The sequence below is a fragment of the Anthonomus grandis genome, chromosome 10, assembly GCF_022605725.1.
Source record: "Anthonomus grandis grandis chromosome 10, icAntGran1.3, whole genome shotgun sequence".
Lineage (NCBI taxonomy): Eukaryota > Metazoa > Arthropoda > Insecta > Coleoptera > Curculionidae > Anthonomus > Anthonomus grandis.
Window position 1 is genome coordinate 18,744,675 of NC_065555.1, and position 19,546 is coordinate 18,764,220.

Below are 19,546 nucleotides of genomic sequence, written 5' to 3' on the forward strand. Positions count from 1 at the left end.
CGTTTTATCAATCTCACAATCATATATTCAAAGTAAGACATGTTAACATTACTTTTTTATCTAAACTTTTATTTAATATAACGATGAAGTTATATTAAATATTTATATCTATTTTTTCGTCGATTGAATAATTCATACTTGTTTTCAAATATCGACTGTCACTGATTTATTGACACTTTTCCTCACGTCAGTGACAAAATTCATTTTACTGGTGCCGAAAATTTGGTAATTTTGCAATTACATTTAATTGAATAATTCAAAATTCGCTTATTAAATTTTTTTTAAAGTTTGCACGAGGGTTTGCCAGATGAGTCTCTTCAAAAAGTTATCTTACATTTTTTCTGTAAAATCTACAGGGAAGCCAATAATTGACCCTCTTAAAATTTACATAGGATTTTCTATGATTTCCTATGTTCCGCTCGGCGACGCACCACCCGGTATAGAAAAAGGATTTAAAAAATAAAGAGATAAACTATACTTATTTGTAAGTTACACACAGGAGTTCCACATCACAAATTAAAACATTATTTATACCGAACATCCAAGACTATTAATAACACACCACTATGTAAAAGGACAAGCAATATTTGACAAAAGGTGGACATTCCAAGTACCCTTCCATGTTTCTATTTAACTTGTGTAAAAAGGCGGGAGACACAACGTTAAAATAGATTAGAGTTATTCTCCTGCCAACTTCAGAATTAGCGTCAAACCTGTCGGAAATATAGTGGCGATAAATCGGTCGGAAACATTGACCACAAAATTATCACAAAAGTTGAATGGTAAAATAAAATCGTAAAACAAACTACAGTGAATTTGTGTGTTCGTAAAAAGCCTGAAAATAGGTTGTAATTTAATGAATGGTAAAAAAGCAAATTTAAAATAGTATTAATCAGAAAAGATTTTAATTTTAAAATTACTAATTGAGCAGTGTTTTATTTAACGGAACGTAAGGTCCAATAAGGTTTACTTGTTTGCTTGTTAATTTGTCTATGCCTGTGTTATATCGGGATGATTTTCATCGTCTTTATTTTCCATGCTTTCAGATGGTCTGCCATAAAAAGTTTCATCAGGAAACCCCAACTTAATGCTCAAGAAATTCATATGTGATGAAGCTGGAATAAGATCCACTATATTCCCCTTCCCTCTCATACAAGATATTTCACCTGAAAGATTTACAATGCTCATAATTATTCAGTATTAACATACCAATGATTTTTTCTCATGGTTAAAAATCACCCACGGGTTTAACGGATCTGCCTTTAAAAATGCATCATAAAAAGTATGCTAATAATATGCAATCTGCATACGTGCATAACTGATCTGACAAATATGACTTCAGGACGTAAAATGATTGATGAACTGTTTAAGCTTATTTTAAAAGTTATTAGGTAAAGATTCATAAAAGCAATAGCGATTTAGTCCTTGGGTGCGTTGGTCTGATGACAGACGGTTTTATTCAGAAATACACATTTATTCATGCAGATTACCAGGTGCCAGTGAGAAAAAGAGCACTCCTCAACTGTCAGAGTACTCTAGCATTAAGCCAGAACCATAATCCAGCATTTATTTCTGTTCTACGCACATCAATTCAACAGAGCTGAAAGATGTAGCAAGCATTGGAATATACTGTGCATTCAATGTGCATATAGACATTGTCATTCCAGTACACCGTGTCAAAAGCCTTGGATTATAAGCCTTGCGATAATCCAGAATACATATCATAACCGGGACTTTGTATTTAAATATCTTCTTAACCACCTGTCTCATTTTCAAGATTTGGTCTTTTGTTCCTCGAACTGAGATAAAACCTGCTTGTTCTGGGGCTATATTACAAAAAAGATACTTATTCGGATGATGGTTCTATAGCTACTGCATTCATATATATATTTTTTTTAATCTAGTGGAATGTATACGGATTTTATCCATTCTTCTGGCCATTTTGTGCCCTTTAATGGCACAAAAAAGCTATTATATGTATATAGTCGAACCTAGTCAACTAAAATAGTTATTAAACATAGTTTTAGAAAAAACACCCTGGGAAGGCAATCATATAATGCATCTGTGGTGCAGGATTTGGAAACGCAGTTCTTCGTGACGGTAACATCAAAGGCGGCATGTTATTTCAATGGAAATGATGCTCTGTGAGAGCAGCTTTAGAGAATACTGCATCATTCCTAAAGATTTTATTGCTAAAGACTTTATGCAAAGATATTGCTAGTAATATATCCTAGTGTATCTTAAGTAAAGCAATTTATAAACGTAGCTTCTCGTATCGGTAAAGTTAAAGGCATTTTGTTATTTTCATGAAAATGATGCTCTATAAGGGCAGCTCTAGAAAATATTCAACTGGTATCATTTAGGATTTTCACTTCTAAGTATTCCCTTGTTTTTTGTTTCGCTTGGTTGTAAACTTTGGTAAAATCCTATAGATAGGCAAGTTACTTTTTCTCGTAAGATTTAATGTTTTGGCCACAAACAGATTATGTGAACACGTAGTTGAGAGCATTGAAAAGAATCAGTAATGATAAATTTATTAGTTCTTTCAGTTCTTTGCCTGTATTTTTTTAGAGACCCTTTAAGGAGATCCTCTCTTTTAAACCTTCTATCAGCAGCTGCCATTAGGTCCAGACTTATCTTCTTAAGAGGTATTCATACTTACGTTACGAGATCTAAGGGAAGAATAATAATAATAGCAAGCGGCAATTTAGTCAAGAAGATCTTCATAGGCAGAACGCAGTTATCTTCCTAAGAGATAAATAAAAACAACTGTTATAGGAGTTTCACTTGAAGTCTAGTGAATGACGGTTCTCTCTGATATACTTCTTATGATATTCTTCAGAACAGAGAAGTTACTTGCCTCCAATATGGTCTATATCATCCAGTAAGTTGTAATGGAAAAGCAACTCACTCCTCGGCAGTGACATCAAGGCAGAACGATAACCTAATTTCTATAAATTATTATTCCAATATTCTGCGCATCCGGTATGTATAACGTGTCGGTATTTCACGTCGTTTATGTGCGCACTGATCAGAAATAACGCTTTGCGCACTGATTTCCCTAATATTTCTAATCTCTCTGGTATGTATTCAAAGTTTGGGTGGAACACTCTAAACGTTAACATTATTCAGCACTCGGAACGTGAAATCCTTAATGAACTGACTTTATGTGTTTTATATGAAAAAAACGTTAATTAACGGCTTATTCAAAAAGCAAAACGGTGATTTACTGGTGATTGTCCTCCTAGTAATTATGCTTGTAGTGCCAAGGCCGTCGTGTCGTCGTCTTCTTAAAGAAACCAACCGATGCGTACCAACTTCCGGGAATCCGATGCTGTTTAGCCGATTATAATTGGCAAGCATGGCTCTTGTACCAATAATTGTGATTTTATGCATTGCTGAGATACGCATTCATTGGGACGAATAATTACTACGCTCCGTTCGCCTTATGGTGTTTTCACAGAAACGAAATATTACCGTGTATGAGGAAATGAATTGCATATCTAATTTTATTGCTGTATATAAGGTCCAACTTGATGATTAATCAGGTATTTGCATATGGATCTAATTAATAATCTCTTTTACCTGATAATGACACTGTTATGCAAATGGTAGGCATAGTGGCGGCTCATGGTTCTTCTAATAGAGAGGTCTTTGACAAATATTTTTCTTACCTGGTACCGATTCATCATGAGCTAAACTGATCACGAAAAATCTACTGATTTCGCAAAATATTCTAGGATTAATTGACCATTTAAATCTAAAATCACTGTTTTAAAGCAGTTGTAATTATACGTTAACGTGCACCACATAAATCAATTTTCTTTACCAGATCTATTTGATAATTATCCAATAATAACCCGTCTAATTAAGAACAATTAGAAAAACCTGCTATTGAATTACTTGCGCTTCCTATTATTTATGACCATTGTACTCGCACAGTTACAAAACCGCAAATTATTTTCTCCCATATGAAAAGCAAAAGTACAGTTTAAGTTCCTTTATAACCGTAGTAATTCTGCACCTAGTTATTTATCTTTAATTTCTGCTATTCTGCGAACTACCGCTCAAACGGCGTTAAGAAAAATGATAGTTGCTCTAAGCCGTGGATAAAATTAATTTCATTTAATAAACTTCCTATACAATAAAGCCATTGTATGGCTGCCGTTCGCACTCCTAGATTCCCGTTTCCTATTTGATTTGCTTCTATGTAAGCATTTTTATATTGTGAGAAATCCTGAGTCTTTATTACAAGATTGTCATCGTTAATTTAGCGGTGAGGTGTTGACAAAGTGTTGACCGCCCATGTGCGCAGTAAAACAATTAAACACCCAACAACTTGCCGATTAAAAAAGTAGTTACCATTAAAATAGCATTGAGATGTTGACAAAACTCCGTCCAGGTGCGTAAAAGAATTGAACTCGTTTGCCATCATCTCGCTGCTCGAGAAACTCTATTATTAATGGTAGAAGGTTGATGTAAGATCTGTTCTGAATAAGTTCTTATATTACAGATCATCAAACTACAACAACGCCACTGGAAACTGCGAGCTTTCTTCTATGGACAGACTGACAGTAGCAGGAAGTAACGCCTTTATCTCAGCCGACGGGTATGACTATATGGAGAACAACTGCATCGAAGAACCCACCAAACTGTGTGAATTCAAGAAACTAAATGGAAGAATTCTGAAAACAGTGAGTTTTCCACGTTTTTCCAAATAATATCAGATGTATTAATTGAATTGTTTTTAGGTCGACTCTGTATACCAAGATGTCGGATCTCTGGACGAATGCAAAGAACTTTGCTTAAACTCCCCCTACAGATGCCACTCGTACGACTACGGTGATACCGGTGAAATGGTCTGCAGATTGAGCCATCACTCTAGAGCTACTTTGGCGGATATCCAGGTAAGATATAGATAGAACCAAATTATTTGTATCAATGATATCTGTCAGTGAGGTAGGTGACATCACAACATGTCAGTCAAAAGAGATGCTTGCATCTGAACATCCTTTCTTTAGAACGTCTTGAAGCCTGAACTGCTGTGAACACCTTAAAGTCGATCTATGCACGTTTTCCTCAATAGATTTATTATTTTTAACTGAGATTTTATAATTAGCTGCTAACTCTTCAATAAAGTTCAATATTCATTGTTTTCCAGGATCCCTACTTAGACGTTCCAGAAGCAGCGACTTACGAGCTCAGCTCCTGCTACAACGTGAGCATCGACTGTAGATCAGGAGACATGATCGCCAAGATCCAGACTAGTAAACTGTTCGATGGAAAGATCTACGCCAAAGGAAGTCCCAACTCTTGCGTGCAAGACGTCAACAACAGTTTGGAATTTGAACTCAGTATGGCTTACGATAACTTGGAATGTAACGTTAGGAAGAATGGACTGGGAAGGTAACTTATTTGAGAATGCTTAATATTATTGATATTAAAATTGTGTTTGTGTTTTTGCAGATACATCAACGATGTGGTGATTCAGCACCACGATAAGATTGTGACCAGTAGTGATCTTGGTTTGGCTGTTACGTGTCAATATGATCTTACGAATAAGAGTGTGACGAATGAGGTTGATTTGGGAGTGCATGGAGATATTACATTAGGTAAGCATCATCCTTGAAATTGATGTTTTATATCTAGCAGGAAGTTTATTTTACCCAGCTTCTATGGAGATGTTTGGAAAATGACTTGAAATGCCTTGAATAGCATTACAAATTTATCTAAGCTCAGTGAGATACTGAAACAAAAAAGTCCACTCCGACCAAGTATATGCACGCGATAGTAACTAAACTGGCATTTCGATTTATGTATTTATTTATTAATATAACTATATCAGGACATACTAGTTTAAAGCGATATACAACTATATCGCATCAAAACTAGTTTTTAAAATAAAGGTTGTTATTACCCATTACCATTATAATAACATCGAATGGCCGCTACCGACGCTCTTTATTTATTAAGCAATTAGGCTGGCACTCACTAATTAGTAGGTGCTAGGATTATCGGCATTAATTATAAGTCGATTAGGAAATTATAAAGTGAAGTTTTTAAGGAATAATCTATTTTAAGTCAAGCGTGCACTCTACTAGGGAGGATGTTAGAATTTCATGGGTAGTACATGTAAAAGAACAGAGGTGGGGTCCTATACGAAATAAGAGAACCAAATTCGATTGCAAGCAGAAGATGATATTGTTTAGAAACTTGAGAGTATATTTACAAATGAATACCAGCGGCTCCATCTAAGAGTCACGCTTAAAAACAAACTAAAGTCACTAAATCTGAAAAGGTACACCATTTAGACAAAATAGGTATATTATTCCGACGTTATTAATTTATCAAAAAATACACAAAGCAAGCAAAAAAGAAGATCCGGTGCAAGGTGTACGCCGTCCATGTCAAATTAGATCTAGATGCTCGCCGTACTTTTTTATTATTTTTCAATACTGGCAATTTGTAGATGTTTTTTCTACGGTCATCTTGCGATATTGCCTTGTCATCGGGCACAATTAGCGGAGTTATGTAGGCATTTTTTTGCCTCATCTTTTATTTTTTTCCTTCTTTGAACTATGAGTGCTCACTTTTGACTTCGTTGGAAAACTAGGCAGGGTGCGGTTAAGTATTAAGAAGTCTGAAGAAGATGATCTAATAAGGGGTCGAAACATAGTGACAATCGTTGATCAAAGAGTCTAGAGACGATAAGTTGAACAACTGTTTACAGTTTACTGTGCTGATCTTAAATTCATTTGACCTTCTTGAAAAAATAAATTACAGATGACATCAGTCTTTCTAAACTAACTTTTGTCCTTGTCTAAGGATGACTCAATTTTTATATTGATTAATGACAGTCATTTAATTTCCTAGGAGAGTAATGACGCCAAAAAAGAAGAAGAATCTTAGAGTTGAATTTGTTTAGAGCTGTCATCTGTCACCAGTGTTGACAATTAATCTAGAGATAGTAATTTAATTTTTTAGGCGAGAAATGACGCAAAGAAGTAGACAAGGAAAAGTTGAATTTGTTAACAGCTGTTATCTCTCAGCAGTAGTGACAATCATAGACCGAAGAGTCTACAGACAGTAATTTGATTACCTGCTGACCGTTTACTGTATTAATCTTTAATTCAGTTGACGCTTTTAATGCAAAAATAAATGACAGTTGGCATCAGTTTTTTTACACTATTTTTTTCTTTGTCCTTGACGCGAAGAAAAAGAAGAAGGAAAAGAGGAGGAAGAAGAAGTTACCAGCATTGACAATTACAGTCTACAAACACTTATTTGGCCAGTGGTCAACAATTTACTGCCTTGACATTAAAATTGACCCGTTTAACTCAATTAATATAAAATAGGCTGGTTTAACGATAAACATAATTTTCATATACAAGATTTGGACGACATCAGTTAAGTTCTTACAATCTCTGCAACACTTTACTGTTATATAATATAGTCATATGCTTGGCCTATAATAGGTCATATGCTTGGAAGTCTTTAAAAAAGCTCCCCACCCCACAAGAATTCTTCAACTCTGTCCTTAATATCTCCAAGTGGTTTTCCTGAGGCTGGTCCAACAAACGTCTTATATGTACGTTATTAAATAATCAACAATTCAACACCAACTGATGATGACCTCAATGGAAGATGCCCACGTGTAATTTCTTAATGACATCAGTGTTGAGGAAAATGAAATAGTGGACAGTGAAGCAAGATCCCTTAAATATTGCTTACCTACGTGACGTTTAACTATGGAGAACTAGAAGTTTTGGTGTACACTTGAAAAAAAAAATCAATAAAAAGTGAAATGAAAATAAAATAAAAATTTACTGCAAAAGAGCTGGAAATAACTTCAAATGGTTGGATAGTATGAAAGCTGACCAAAAGCAAAAGCCTGGAAAATATCAAAAATTATTTGAAAATCTGGAAAAAAGTAAATATGATATCAAATGCCTGGAATATATTCTACTTATTTACTTCAAATTCCTAAAAGATGCGGAAAATTCATGTACATGAAAACTGGAATAAAATGAGAATGTTTAAAGAGTATGACAATCTACGTGACATTCGATTCTGGAGAACTGGAAGTTCTGGTGTAAACTTAAGATGGAAAATTATGTTCAATGAAAATCTGGTCAAGTCAAATGCCTGGAATAAAATGATTTTTAAAGGACATATTTGATAATAGTATTTGGCTCGTCTCAAGTTACCTATAGAATTGCTGGCAGGTGGTAAAAGTCAAGAACAAACATCGACACCAGAAAGCATCAAAGTGGATGTTTCTCAGGGCTCTATTCAAGAACCGGTTTTCTTCCTGATTTTTATCAACGATCTTCCTTTGAAAACCAAACAGGAAATTTTGCCCTATTTGCCGATGATGTCTTTACAACTGGAAAATCTGAAGATATGGACATGCAGGCCTAAAACAGGCAAAGCAATAGGTCGAGAGCTGTTCTATCAGACAGACTTTTGTTGAACCAGAAGAAAGCCCAGGAAATGGCAGTATAGTATGAAAACATACATAACATAGAAATTTGACTCGAAGCAAAAGGCCTGGAAAATATGGAAAATTATTTGAAAACCTGAAAATTATATCAAATCTTGGAGTAAAAAGAAAATTGACTTCATATACCTAAGACATGAAGAATCACGTCAAATACAGCGGAAATATGAAAAGTGTATCTGATACTCCTAAACAACTAGGTTATATAGTTATATAGAAAAAACTCAAAGCAATTAGGAAATACTAAGAAAAAAGACTTTAAGTGCCAAAAGCTAATGAGTCGATATTTGGTCGAGTAAAAATGGTTGGTTGAGTGACAATTTAATCGATAACAATTGATCTACTAATCCTAGAGTCATAAAATAAACTTTATTCGATTAATTTTAATATTTTCCCTGTTTTTTATACAGCCTGCAAAAGTTGTAAATCAGAGAGTACTGAAGATATCTGAATCCTTAAATTCGATATCCGATTTAAAGAGGTCATGGATAGAAAATCGATAAAAATCTTGTTCAGGAGTGGATCTACAATCATGATTATCAAAGTGTAAGACCAAGTTATTGTTAACAATATTCCAGAGAAATTATTTCAATTGGATTAGCCGTTCATGAGATATGACCATTTGAATGTTGTTTCACGTCAGCAAACTCTTGCTGCCTCAAGATCAAAGTTTTTGGTTGATAACTATTGATCTACCATAGAAAATATGGAAAATAATTTAAAATCCTAGAAGACTTAAAAATTAAATTAATAAAAATTATTAAATGCCTGGAATAAAACGAATAATTTTTTAAAATCCTGAAAACCATAAAAAAATTGAATCAAATGAAAATTTACTTCAAATGCCTGAAATACAAGAAAAATAACGATAATTACGAGAAATGCTTGCAGAAATTTATAAATACTGACTTCAAAGTCCTAGAAAAAATAAGAAGTTATTTAAAATCCTGGAAGATATAAAAAATGTTACTAAATGCCTGGAATAAAACAAATAATTGTTCAACATTAAAAATATATTTGCAATTAAATGAAACTTTACTTCCAAAAGCCTGGAACTACAAAAAATTAACATACAAATTATACCAAACGTTTGGAATAAGTCGGAAAATTGTTCAAAATCAAGAAAACCCTCAAAAATTGAAGCCAAATAAAAATTTACATCAAATGTATAAAATGCTTGCAGCCATTGATCAAATCCCAAAAATTACAAAAAGTTGAGATCAAACGAAAATCTACTTCAAATGCCTGAAAGACATGACAAATGGATGGCAACAGAAGAAGCTATTGACACATTTAACGAAATGCGTGAAATTTTGGTTCAATTGACTTTAACCACCTCTCAGAACCACTCTGATCAATCTATAGGCTAATTGGCAAAGTTAAAGGGCATTACCACAATAGGCCGAAGCTAGTACAATGTGTAATTTTAAACATTAAGGGTTCACTTAATCTTCAGTCAACTAAGACAACTGTTAGAGCAGAAGATCCATAGTCATCAATCCTTCGATAGGAGAAGACTAGCAATTTATGGCCCAGCCGCTAGAGCTGACGTAAACGAAAACGTAAAAATTGACTTCAAAAGTCTGAAAGAGGTAAAATACCACTAAAATTCCGCGAAGACTTAATTTGTTCATTTGAAATAAGTTCTTGTTATCAATATTGAGGCAAATATGAGTGTGTATATGCTTTTAAAGTGGCATGATGTTGTAAACTGAGCGAAATACGTGTAGGCATGCTATTAAATCTGTGATACTGTAACTACTAGATTTTTGTCAAAAGTCTCTCTTTGTTGGATACCAACTCACTTTATTTAAAACAAATACGTACAGCTTCATTAAAATATAGTAATTAATATTTATTTGCCGGCTGCATTTAATAAATCATTAGTTCTTCATAAAAAACATAATGTTTGCTTCAAAGCTTTTTTATGCTTCTGCTTGCGTTCTAATAAACAACATTTATGTAGACGGCCTTTTTATGGTAAAACCTTGCACTTATTAAATTTTAATAATCCCAGTTTATACCGCGATAATTCAAATCCAGGAAGAAAAAAGATCGGTACGTATTTTATGACTCGACCGCGATTACGGTACCTACTGCTTCTGATCAACACTTTACAGTTTATAAAACACCGTGATAAGATGACCAATTAAGATACATATTAACAGATCCCTGGTGTAGTACTATAACATAACCAGTTTGTTCCCAGTGCGATAATAACCATTTATTCTTCTTATTACAGCTCTATCGGAGGAAGTGACCGTGGACTCGCCCAATGTCGCAATGAAGATTACCGACAGAAATGGCGAAGATATGATGCAATCCGCCGAAGTTGGAGATCCGTTGGCGTTAAAATTCGAAATTCTCGACAAAAACAGCCCGTATGAGATCTTCGTGAGAGAATTAGTTGCTATGGATGGTGTGGATTCTAGCGAAATCGTTTTGATCGACTCTGATGGCTGTCCTACAGACCATTTCATTATGGGACCTATCTATAAGAGTGCTCAAACAGGAAAGGTAAGAATTGAGTTACATTTTTATAGTCATCATTACATCATAAGCTGTCAATCGCCGACCTAAGCATACTTGTTACACAATTTCATCTTGGCCAGTCTCTTCATGATTATCTTTAGCCCCATTCCCTTCAGATGTAGATCCATGAACAAGGAACTCTTGTAGATCATTTTAATCAATGTCAACGCCCTAATTGTGTATCTACAAGATTCCAAAAAAATTATTTCAATTGCATCAGGCGGTCATGAGGTATAAACATTTGAATGTCTTGGCAAACGAAAAGACTCCTTTCATCGAAAAAAAGAAAACAACAGCTTTTTTGTGATCTTTTAAAGGAAATTAGTTGTTATTGATGGCATTGGTTCCAGAGATATAATTTTGATCGACTTAGATGGCTGTCTTATAGACCTCTTCTCTTCATTATAAGACTTATCTATAACAGTGCTCAACAGAAAGGAACGAATTAAGAGTTTTTATCGCCTAGTTATATTTTAATTAGAATCATCGACCAAAGAATATTTATTGGTTCACTAATTACACATGTTCATCTTCGCCAGTTTCTTCATCATTATCTTTAGCCACATTCCCTTCAGAAGTAAATCCATGAACTAGGAACTCTTATAGATTCTTTTGATCAATATTAACGCCCTCATGCCTTGGCAACTGACAAAACAGTCCTCTGACAACAATTTCTCAAACAGGAAAGGTAAACATTGAGCGTTTTTATCTTCCAGTTACATTTTTATAGTTAATAGTTATTAACTATTAATTATATATGTTTTATAGTTAAGCCAGGTGTCAATCGTCGACACAAAGATACTTGTAACAGCATTTTATCTTGGCTAGTAGCTATCTTGACATATTCCCTTCAGAGTAAGATCGATGAACTAGGAACCCTTGTAGATAATTTTAAACAATGTCAACGCCCTCAAATCTTGGCAACTAACAAAACAGCCTCTACGTGATCTTCGTAAGAGAATTAATTGCTATGGAAAGTGTTTTTTTCCAGCGAAATTATATTGATCGACTCTAATGGCTGCCCTACATTTTATTATGGGACCAATATATAAGAATGCTCAAACAGAAAAGAAAGACTTGTGTTTTGATCTTCTACTTTAATTATTATTTTAATTAGAATCGTCTTGTCTAGTCTCTTCATCATTATCTGAAACTCTTTTAGACAAAAAAATCCTCTGATAAAAATTTTGAACAAAAACAGCCCTTCGTAAAGGAATTAGTTGGTATGAATTGGTATGGAAATTGTTTTGTTTGACTCTGATAGTCGTCGACCTAAGGATACTTCGCGGTTCACTTATTACACAATTTCATCTTAAACATGTCTTTATCATTATCTTTAGCCACATTCTATTCAGATATAGATCCATGAACTAGGAACGCTTGAAACTCATTTTAATGAATGTGACGCTTTGGTAGTGACAAAACACCCCTCTACTAGAAATTAAAAAAAAAAACAGCCCTGATGTGATATTCGTAACGGAACTGATTGCTGTTGATGTTGTTAATTCCAACGAAATGGTTTTGAATAACTCTGATAGCTCATATCATTATGGGACCCATCTATAAAAGTGCTTAAACAGGAAAAGAACGAATTAAGTGTTTTCATCTTGAAGTTAGTTCTTTTCGCAACTGACTCCTCTGTAAGAAATGTTGAATATTAGTTGCGAGTGCTCAAACCGAAAACGTAAGAACTAAGTGTTGAAGATACATGTTCTTGTCCTCTCTATTCATCAATAACTTTATTTATATTGCCTTCAGTAGTAGATCTACTAGATCATTTTGAAAGGTTTTTCTTGCAATGAATACTGAATTAAGACCACTACTTCAAAGAATTCGTACATTAGATGCGGCTTCAGGACAAATGCGTTCATCTTTTTGCGTTTTTGTATTGTATTGTCCGACATTTGCTTCAGGTTCAATGGAGCTTCTTTTCAGGCTTCCACGGTAATTTTCATCCTTTTCCAGGCACCAAATTCAATTCTTAATTTTATTCAGACCCTCGCAAGTCGTTGTCATCCTTGAATTAATTCGTTCGCTCTTCCAGGCACCTGCTTCTGATCTCCTTCAGATGCCTTAAAGTTCTCAATTTCTTCCAGGCATAGGATTACTTTCTTAAGTAATCTAGGTCATTTCAGTTACCTGGACAAACATTACAAAGAATTTGTAGTAATTTTTGGCCCGGCAGAAACTAAGAACTACCCGAACCACCTGGAAAGCATAAATAACATTTCTTTAACTACCTGGAAATTATTAAAAAAAATTACGTCAAACCGCAGGAATAAAACGAAAAACTTATGAACAAATGTCTGAAAGTTATTTGAAATGCTTCGAAGGTATAGATCCATAAACCTGGAGAGCACATAAATTTCTCTCAAATTTTTGGGAAAAAGTAAAAAACTATTCAAAATCTGTTGGAGCCATAACAATTGCCTCCAAATACCTGGAATAAAATGAAAAATTACTTCAAATGGCTGAAAACCTTAAAGAAGAGTTATTTCAAGTTCCTAGGAGACATGAAAATTAGATCAAATGCTTGAAATTAAGTAAGGAAATTCTTCTAATTACTACAAAAGACATGATTTCAAAAGTTCCAGTACTTGGAATGCATAAAGAATTACAACAAATAAGTGCAAAAAAAATTAAAAACAATTTCAAAAGTCTAGAACAAACATACCTTCCAACACACCTACACCTGGTGACTTCTTGAATTAATTCAACTTTTTTATTCCAGATTCTTCTATCCCACTTCGACGCCTTTAAGTTCCCCTCATCAGAAGTTGTCCAGTTCCGTGCTCTAGTAACTCCGTGCATGCCATCATGCGAGCCAGTCCAATGCGACCAAGAGGAATCAACCGGTGAACTTCGCTCGGTCATTTCCTTCGGCAAACGCAGGAGGAGACGTTCTACTGAGTCCCAAGAAGATCTCCTCCTGGTCCAATCGATCCAGATTACCGATAAGTTCGGTTTCGATAAAAACGCCAACAACACCTCTCTAGGAAGCGAAGCCGTCTTCATCAATTCCGATTACAATCAAGGCTTATGCTTCAATTTGGCCGGACTTATGGTCGCTGGACTCTTATTCTTGGCGGTCCAGATGGTCATTATCGCCGCATGCACGTTTATATGGCAACGGAGAAAGTTGAGCGACAAACTGTGCCAGGACAATATCAGCATTCCGTCGCAATTAAGCGCCAGCCGTACCGGAAGCCTTTGCAAACTCTATGAAAACAGTTACTCGCACCACTCGCGTAGATTCTAAGTTAGCTGATCAGTTTCTGTGTATAAACACTTTAATTTTTTTAACCCTCACCACCCCCATAACGCGCAATTTTCTTTACCTGTAACACCCACTAGTTTTCAGGACTAGTTTTCAGTTACTAGTGCTGCTAACGCATACATGAATAGTTATTTTTAGTTATACTTAATGGTGTGCAATCACTTCTTATTCAGGCTCACCAGTTAAATAAATGTGCTATAAAAACAAGATATTGCACTAAAAAAATCATATAGTTTCGTTATAGTAAACATGTGTGATTTAAGCTTGCGCGATAGACTTCTGGTAGTTTATTTAGGTAGGTACAGCTTGCACGGAGGGCGCTTAATGGCGGTATCAGTGTAAGTTATAGAGAAGTCTCGACGCGACCGTTTTAATTTATTAATAATAATTATTTAGTTAGACAATTTTGCTTATTGAATCAATTCTCAGCTGCTTCTACTGGCGCCGGATATACTACGCAATATTTAGTTATAGTAAGGCATAAAAATCATGCTTCATATAGGATATTCTAAAGCATATAGGGACTTATTTAGGACGTAAGGTCTGAAGGACGACTAAGCATGACTGGATGAGTAAAAGGGATGAATGAATGTTTAATGCTTGCTCTATTTATAAAAGCTTGTCCTTTAGACCAAAGTTTCTTCGATCGATGCTTTTTTGGTTTATTAGCATTGATGGGAGACAGTGTCGTCATCACTTTAACGAAATACCATAATAACTATTTTTAATGACTAATTATTTAGGTAACGTTTTATTTATTATTTTTAAGTTAGTCTATTTAATAAAATATGTCGACCTATTTTGTAATCGACTTCGAACTTATTATAATAAATATTTTATCTAAAAAGTTGGTTTTAATTATCCTCTTTTTATCTGACTAATAATTATTTCATGAACCATATACGAATTTATTCTGTAAAAGGATATTGCATTGAAAAAAACCTCTCATTAAACTAATTATTTCCAGAATATCCTTAAAGATCAATACTGTGAAGACTTGGGTCTTCCGCTTCTCATGGGCTGCTTTTCGAATTCACATCACGGCCTTTGGGGATGCGGAGATGAGAACCCAAGGAGCCGCTCCCTGGTTGACTTCCTGTGCTCAAATGGCCTAGAACTACTCAACCGAGGCAGTGTCCCAACTTTCTACTGCAATAGGGGTCAATCAATTATTGACCTTACTATCTGTTCACCTAGTACTGTGAACCTTTTCAGCTCATGGAGAGTGTCCCTTGAGGTCGCAATGTCAGACCACATGCACATTCTTTTTGAATTAGAGAAGCAGGCTCGGTGCGATACCCCAGCCTACAGAAACCCAAGGTGCACTGACTGGGACCAATTTCGAGAGAAACTAGTCGGTGGTCTTGCGGACATGCCGGCAAGGTACACACTTCCGGCCGACACAGAAATCGGGACTGTCAACCTGACTCGTGCGATAGTCGCGGCATTCGAGGGCAGCTGTCCCCTCAGACGGAGACCCGCCAATGCCAAGAATGCCTGGTGGAACAGTAACACGGAAAAGCACCGTGACACTACGCGTCGGCTCCTTCGCAGGGCTGAGCGCACTAAGCTTGCCACTGACTGGGATGCATTCTACGCAGCTCAAAGGCAATACAAAAAGACACTCAGGGACTCCAAAAGACAGTGCTGGAGGCGGTTCTGCGATGACGTTGAAAACACACCCTCCGCAGCACGACTGTGCAAAGTACTGTCCAAGGAACCTGGAACTAAATTGAGGTCGCTGTCACTCCCAGATGGCGGCTTTACTACCAATGAGCGGGAGTCACTGTAGGTCATGCTGCCCACTCACTTCCCAGACTCCAACTCATCTCGCGATTCTCCTAGCTGTTCTCGGGCTCCGATTCGCTTAGAGTTCGAGACTGCTAGAAGAATAATTACCTACGAGAGGGTGAAATGGGCAATCAAGACATTTCCCCCCTTCAAATCTCCGGGCATGGATGGATTATATCCAAGCCTTTTGCAAAACGGGTTGGAAGTACTAACCCCACACATAGTCAGACTATTCAGGTCGTCCCTTGCTCAGGGCTACGTCACAAAGTTATGGCGTCAAGTGAAAGTCGTCTTCATTCCGAAACCCGGAAAAATCGATTTTACAGATCCCAAATCGTACCGACCTATCAGCCTTACCAGCTTTATGCTGAAGGCGATGGAGAGGCTGATTAATCGGTACCTTAAGGAAAGCATCCTGGTCAACAAACCACTGCATGTGCACCAATACGCCTATCAGGCGGGCAAATCCATGGACCTAGCCCTACACCACCTCGTTAGGAAGGTGGAGGGTGCACTGGGTAGTGGCAAGGCCTGTCTGGGTGCGTTTCTAGACATTGAAGGGGCGTTCGGCAACACCCCTTTCGCATTAATCTGCCAAGCACTCGAGAGCCGCGGCTCAGAACCCTATTTGGTTAGCTGGATAGAGGCCATGCTCTCGAAACGTCATGTATCTGCCCAGCTCAATAACGAGATTGTCGAAACGTTGGCGGCTAGGGGCTGCCCGCAGGGAGGAGTATTGTCCCCTACCTTGTGGTGCATTGTGGTCGACAGCCTGATAAATCTTTTAAACAATGCTGGCCTATACACACAGGCCTACGCTAATGATCTGGTAATCCTTTGCTCAGGGAAAGATGCCGTCTCAATGCGGGGCCCTATGATGAGAGCCCTGCGTATGGTGGACATATGGTGCCTCTCGGGGGGTCTCAGAATTAACCCCAAAAAAGCAGAGCTCCTACTATTCACGAGGAGACGTAACTTTGGCACGCCCCCTGTTATATCTCTAGATGTTAGATCCCAAACTCTCCTGGCACGATCATGCAGACACCAGAATGGAGAAGGCCACCTGCGCGCTATGGGCCTGCAGGCGGGCTTTCGGCAATACCTGGGGTCTGTCTTCTAAGATCCTCCACTGGATCTACTCGCGCATTGTAAGACCTCTTCTCACATACGGGGCTATCGTTTGGTGGCCATGTACGGAGAAAGCGAAAATTCGTGCTCAACTGGACAGAGTCCAACGTTTTGCATGTCTCAGCATAACGGGTTCCATGCGGACGGCGCCAACTAGAGCGCTTCAGATTCTGCTGAGCCTTCCGCCTCTAGACCTCGTTGTGCATTTCGAGGCAATGAGGACTGCGTACAGGCTATACGTCCTTGGCGATCTACGTGCTGGCGAGACCGGTAACGCAAAAATTTGGCACGGGCCATACAGGAATGTCCTCTCCTTCTGATGGGCAGTGACTGCATGGCTCCAGTGACAGTGGACTGCGAGGGATTCGTGACGCCCATTGCAGGTAGAGAGAAGTGGCAGCATTCCAACAGACCTGCATTGCTAAATAGGGAGACCATCTGGTACACAGATGGCTCCAAAATGAATAACAGAGCTGGATCAGTGCTTTGTGGTGGGATCCCACATACCAGTAGGGCATACTCGCTGGGGGAGCACGCCACTGTCTTCCAGGCCGAAGTATTCGCTGTATTAAAATGAGGACAGAAAATCCTAAGCTGCAGACACCGCAATACAGTCGTATCAATATGCTCGGACAGCAGAGCTGCCATTAAGGCTATCACGGCCGCAAAGGTAAGCTCCAAGCTTGTACTAGAGTGCATAAAAGTCCTGAAAAAACAGGTTGGCTGCAGAGTCCAGCTCGTACCTAGTACCTCGTACCTGGATACCTGGCCACGCAGGCCATGCAGGTAATGAGGAAGCGGACTCTTTTGCCAGACTGGGATCCGCGAATGTGCCGATGGGGCCGGAACCCATAGTTGGTATCGCCAAATGCGTTGGGGTCGCGTCAATAAAGGGTCTGCTGGACAAGTGGACCCACCGAAGATGGACTGAGTCCCCTGGTTTGAGACAGGCCAAAGCGTACATAGGTGAGCCCTCTGCCTGTCTCACCAAAAATCTACTACGCCTAAAAAGACGCGAAATTCGGCTAGTGACAGGTCTTTTAACCAGCTGTCACAAGTATGAATTATTCAATCGACGAAAAAATAGCTATAATTAAGTGGCATTATGCGGGAAACAGTTTTAGAGCAGTATCTGAAACGTTTTCAGTTTATTTCCCCACCAAGCCCATTCCGTTCATTTCAACTATTAAACGTATTGTCAGTAAGTTCGAGTCCAAAGGTACCGTAATAAATAATTGTAAATGTTCAACTCAGGATATCCAAAATAGAGCCGAAGAAAGAGAGAACAAAGATCTTAATATTCTACTGAGTGTGCAGGAAAATAAGATGTTAGTACGAGGGTTCTTGGGCAAGAGGTAAATAAACATCATACAACGGTATTGCGCACTTTAAAAAAACACAAATATTATTTGTATAAATTTGAAAAACAGCTGCAGGAAGGAGATGAAGAGCGAAGAATGGCATTTTGTTTTGGAATGATGAAAAGAGCAAATAATAATAGGAATTTTTTAAGAAATAATTGTTTTACCGATGAATGTACATTTACCCTCAACAATGAACCAAATGTTCAGAACTGCCGGTATTGGAGCCAAGAAAATGAACATCGCTTTGTTCATACTCGGACACAATATCCCCAAAAAACAAATGTATTCGTGGGAATTATCGGACACCATATTATTGCACCCTTTTTCATGGACTATAATCTAACAGCTGAAACCTATTTGGACTTATTTCAAAATCAAATTGGACCCGCCTTGGAAGAAGTTGTTCAGGAAGATCAAATGATCTGGTACCAAATGGATGGCTGGCCGGCCCATAATGCCCGTATGATTAGAGAGTGCTTGGAAAATGCTTTTAATGGCAATATTATTAGTCCACGGTACCGGATACTTTGGCCAGCCAGGTCACCTGATCTTTCACCGAATGACTTCTTTTTGTGGGGTCATTTAAAAAGTGTCATTTATAAAAGTGTAAAATTTGAGATCTAAACCAGTTACAAAACGCTATTTCGTTAGAATGTAATAAAATTTCCCAATATCAACTTAGTAACGTTAGGAATGAATTCGATGATCGGTTAGCTGTTAATGGGGGGTTGTTTGAACATTTGATTAATTGATGTTTTTATGTAATTCTCTATTATTTTTAAAAAAGTTATTGTATTTTATTTTATTTTATTATATTTTTCCACACTTAGTAAAGTATTAAGAGTTTTCTCTTTTTTCGGATCTATTATCGATCTTTTGAGTTAAACATTTACAATTATTTATTGCAATGTCTTTGGACTCGAAGTTACTAAAAATAGGTTTAATGGTTGAAAT

At 37.1% G+C, this 19,546-nt stretch overlaps 2 protein-coding genes across 10 annotated transcripts in view; one reads left to right on the forward strand and one right to left on the reverse strand.

Annotated features, from left to right (window-relative positions):
• LOC126741569 (uncharacterized) overlaps positions 1–15,156 on the forward strand; it is a 251,654-nt gene extending 236,498 nt beyond the window's left edge. For all 7 annotated transcript variants that reach the window (XM_050448039.1, XM_050448037.1, XM_050448042.1 and 4 more), the window contains exons 5-10: positions 4,514–4,694; positions 4,752–4,907; positions 5,162–5,406; positions 5,467–5,612; positions 10,743–11,017; positions 13,764–15,156. In XM_050448039.1, coding sequence (XP_050303996.1) covers positions 4,514–4,694; positions 4,752–4,907; positions 5,162–5,406; positions 5,467–5,612; positions 10,743–11,017; positions 13,764–14,291 — 1,531 coding nt within the window. In that variant the 3' untranslated portion in view covers positions 14,292–15,156. The remainder of the gene's footprint in view (positions 1–4,513; positions 4,695–4,751; positions 4,908–5,161; positions 5,407–5,466; positions 5,613–10,742; positions 11,018–13,763) is intronic.
• The window catches only part of LOC126741573 (autophagy-related protein 16-1), a 579,654-nt gene that overhangs the window by 491,671 nt on the left and 68,437 nt on the right, over positions 1–19,546 (reverse strand). The window lies entirely within an intron of this gene.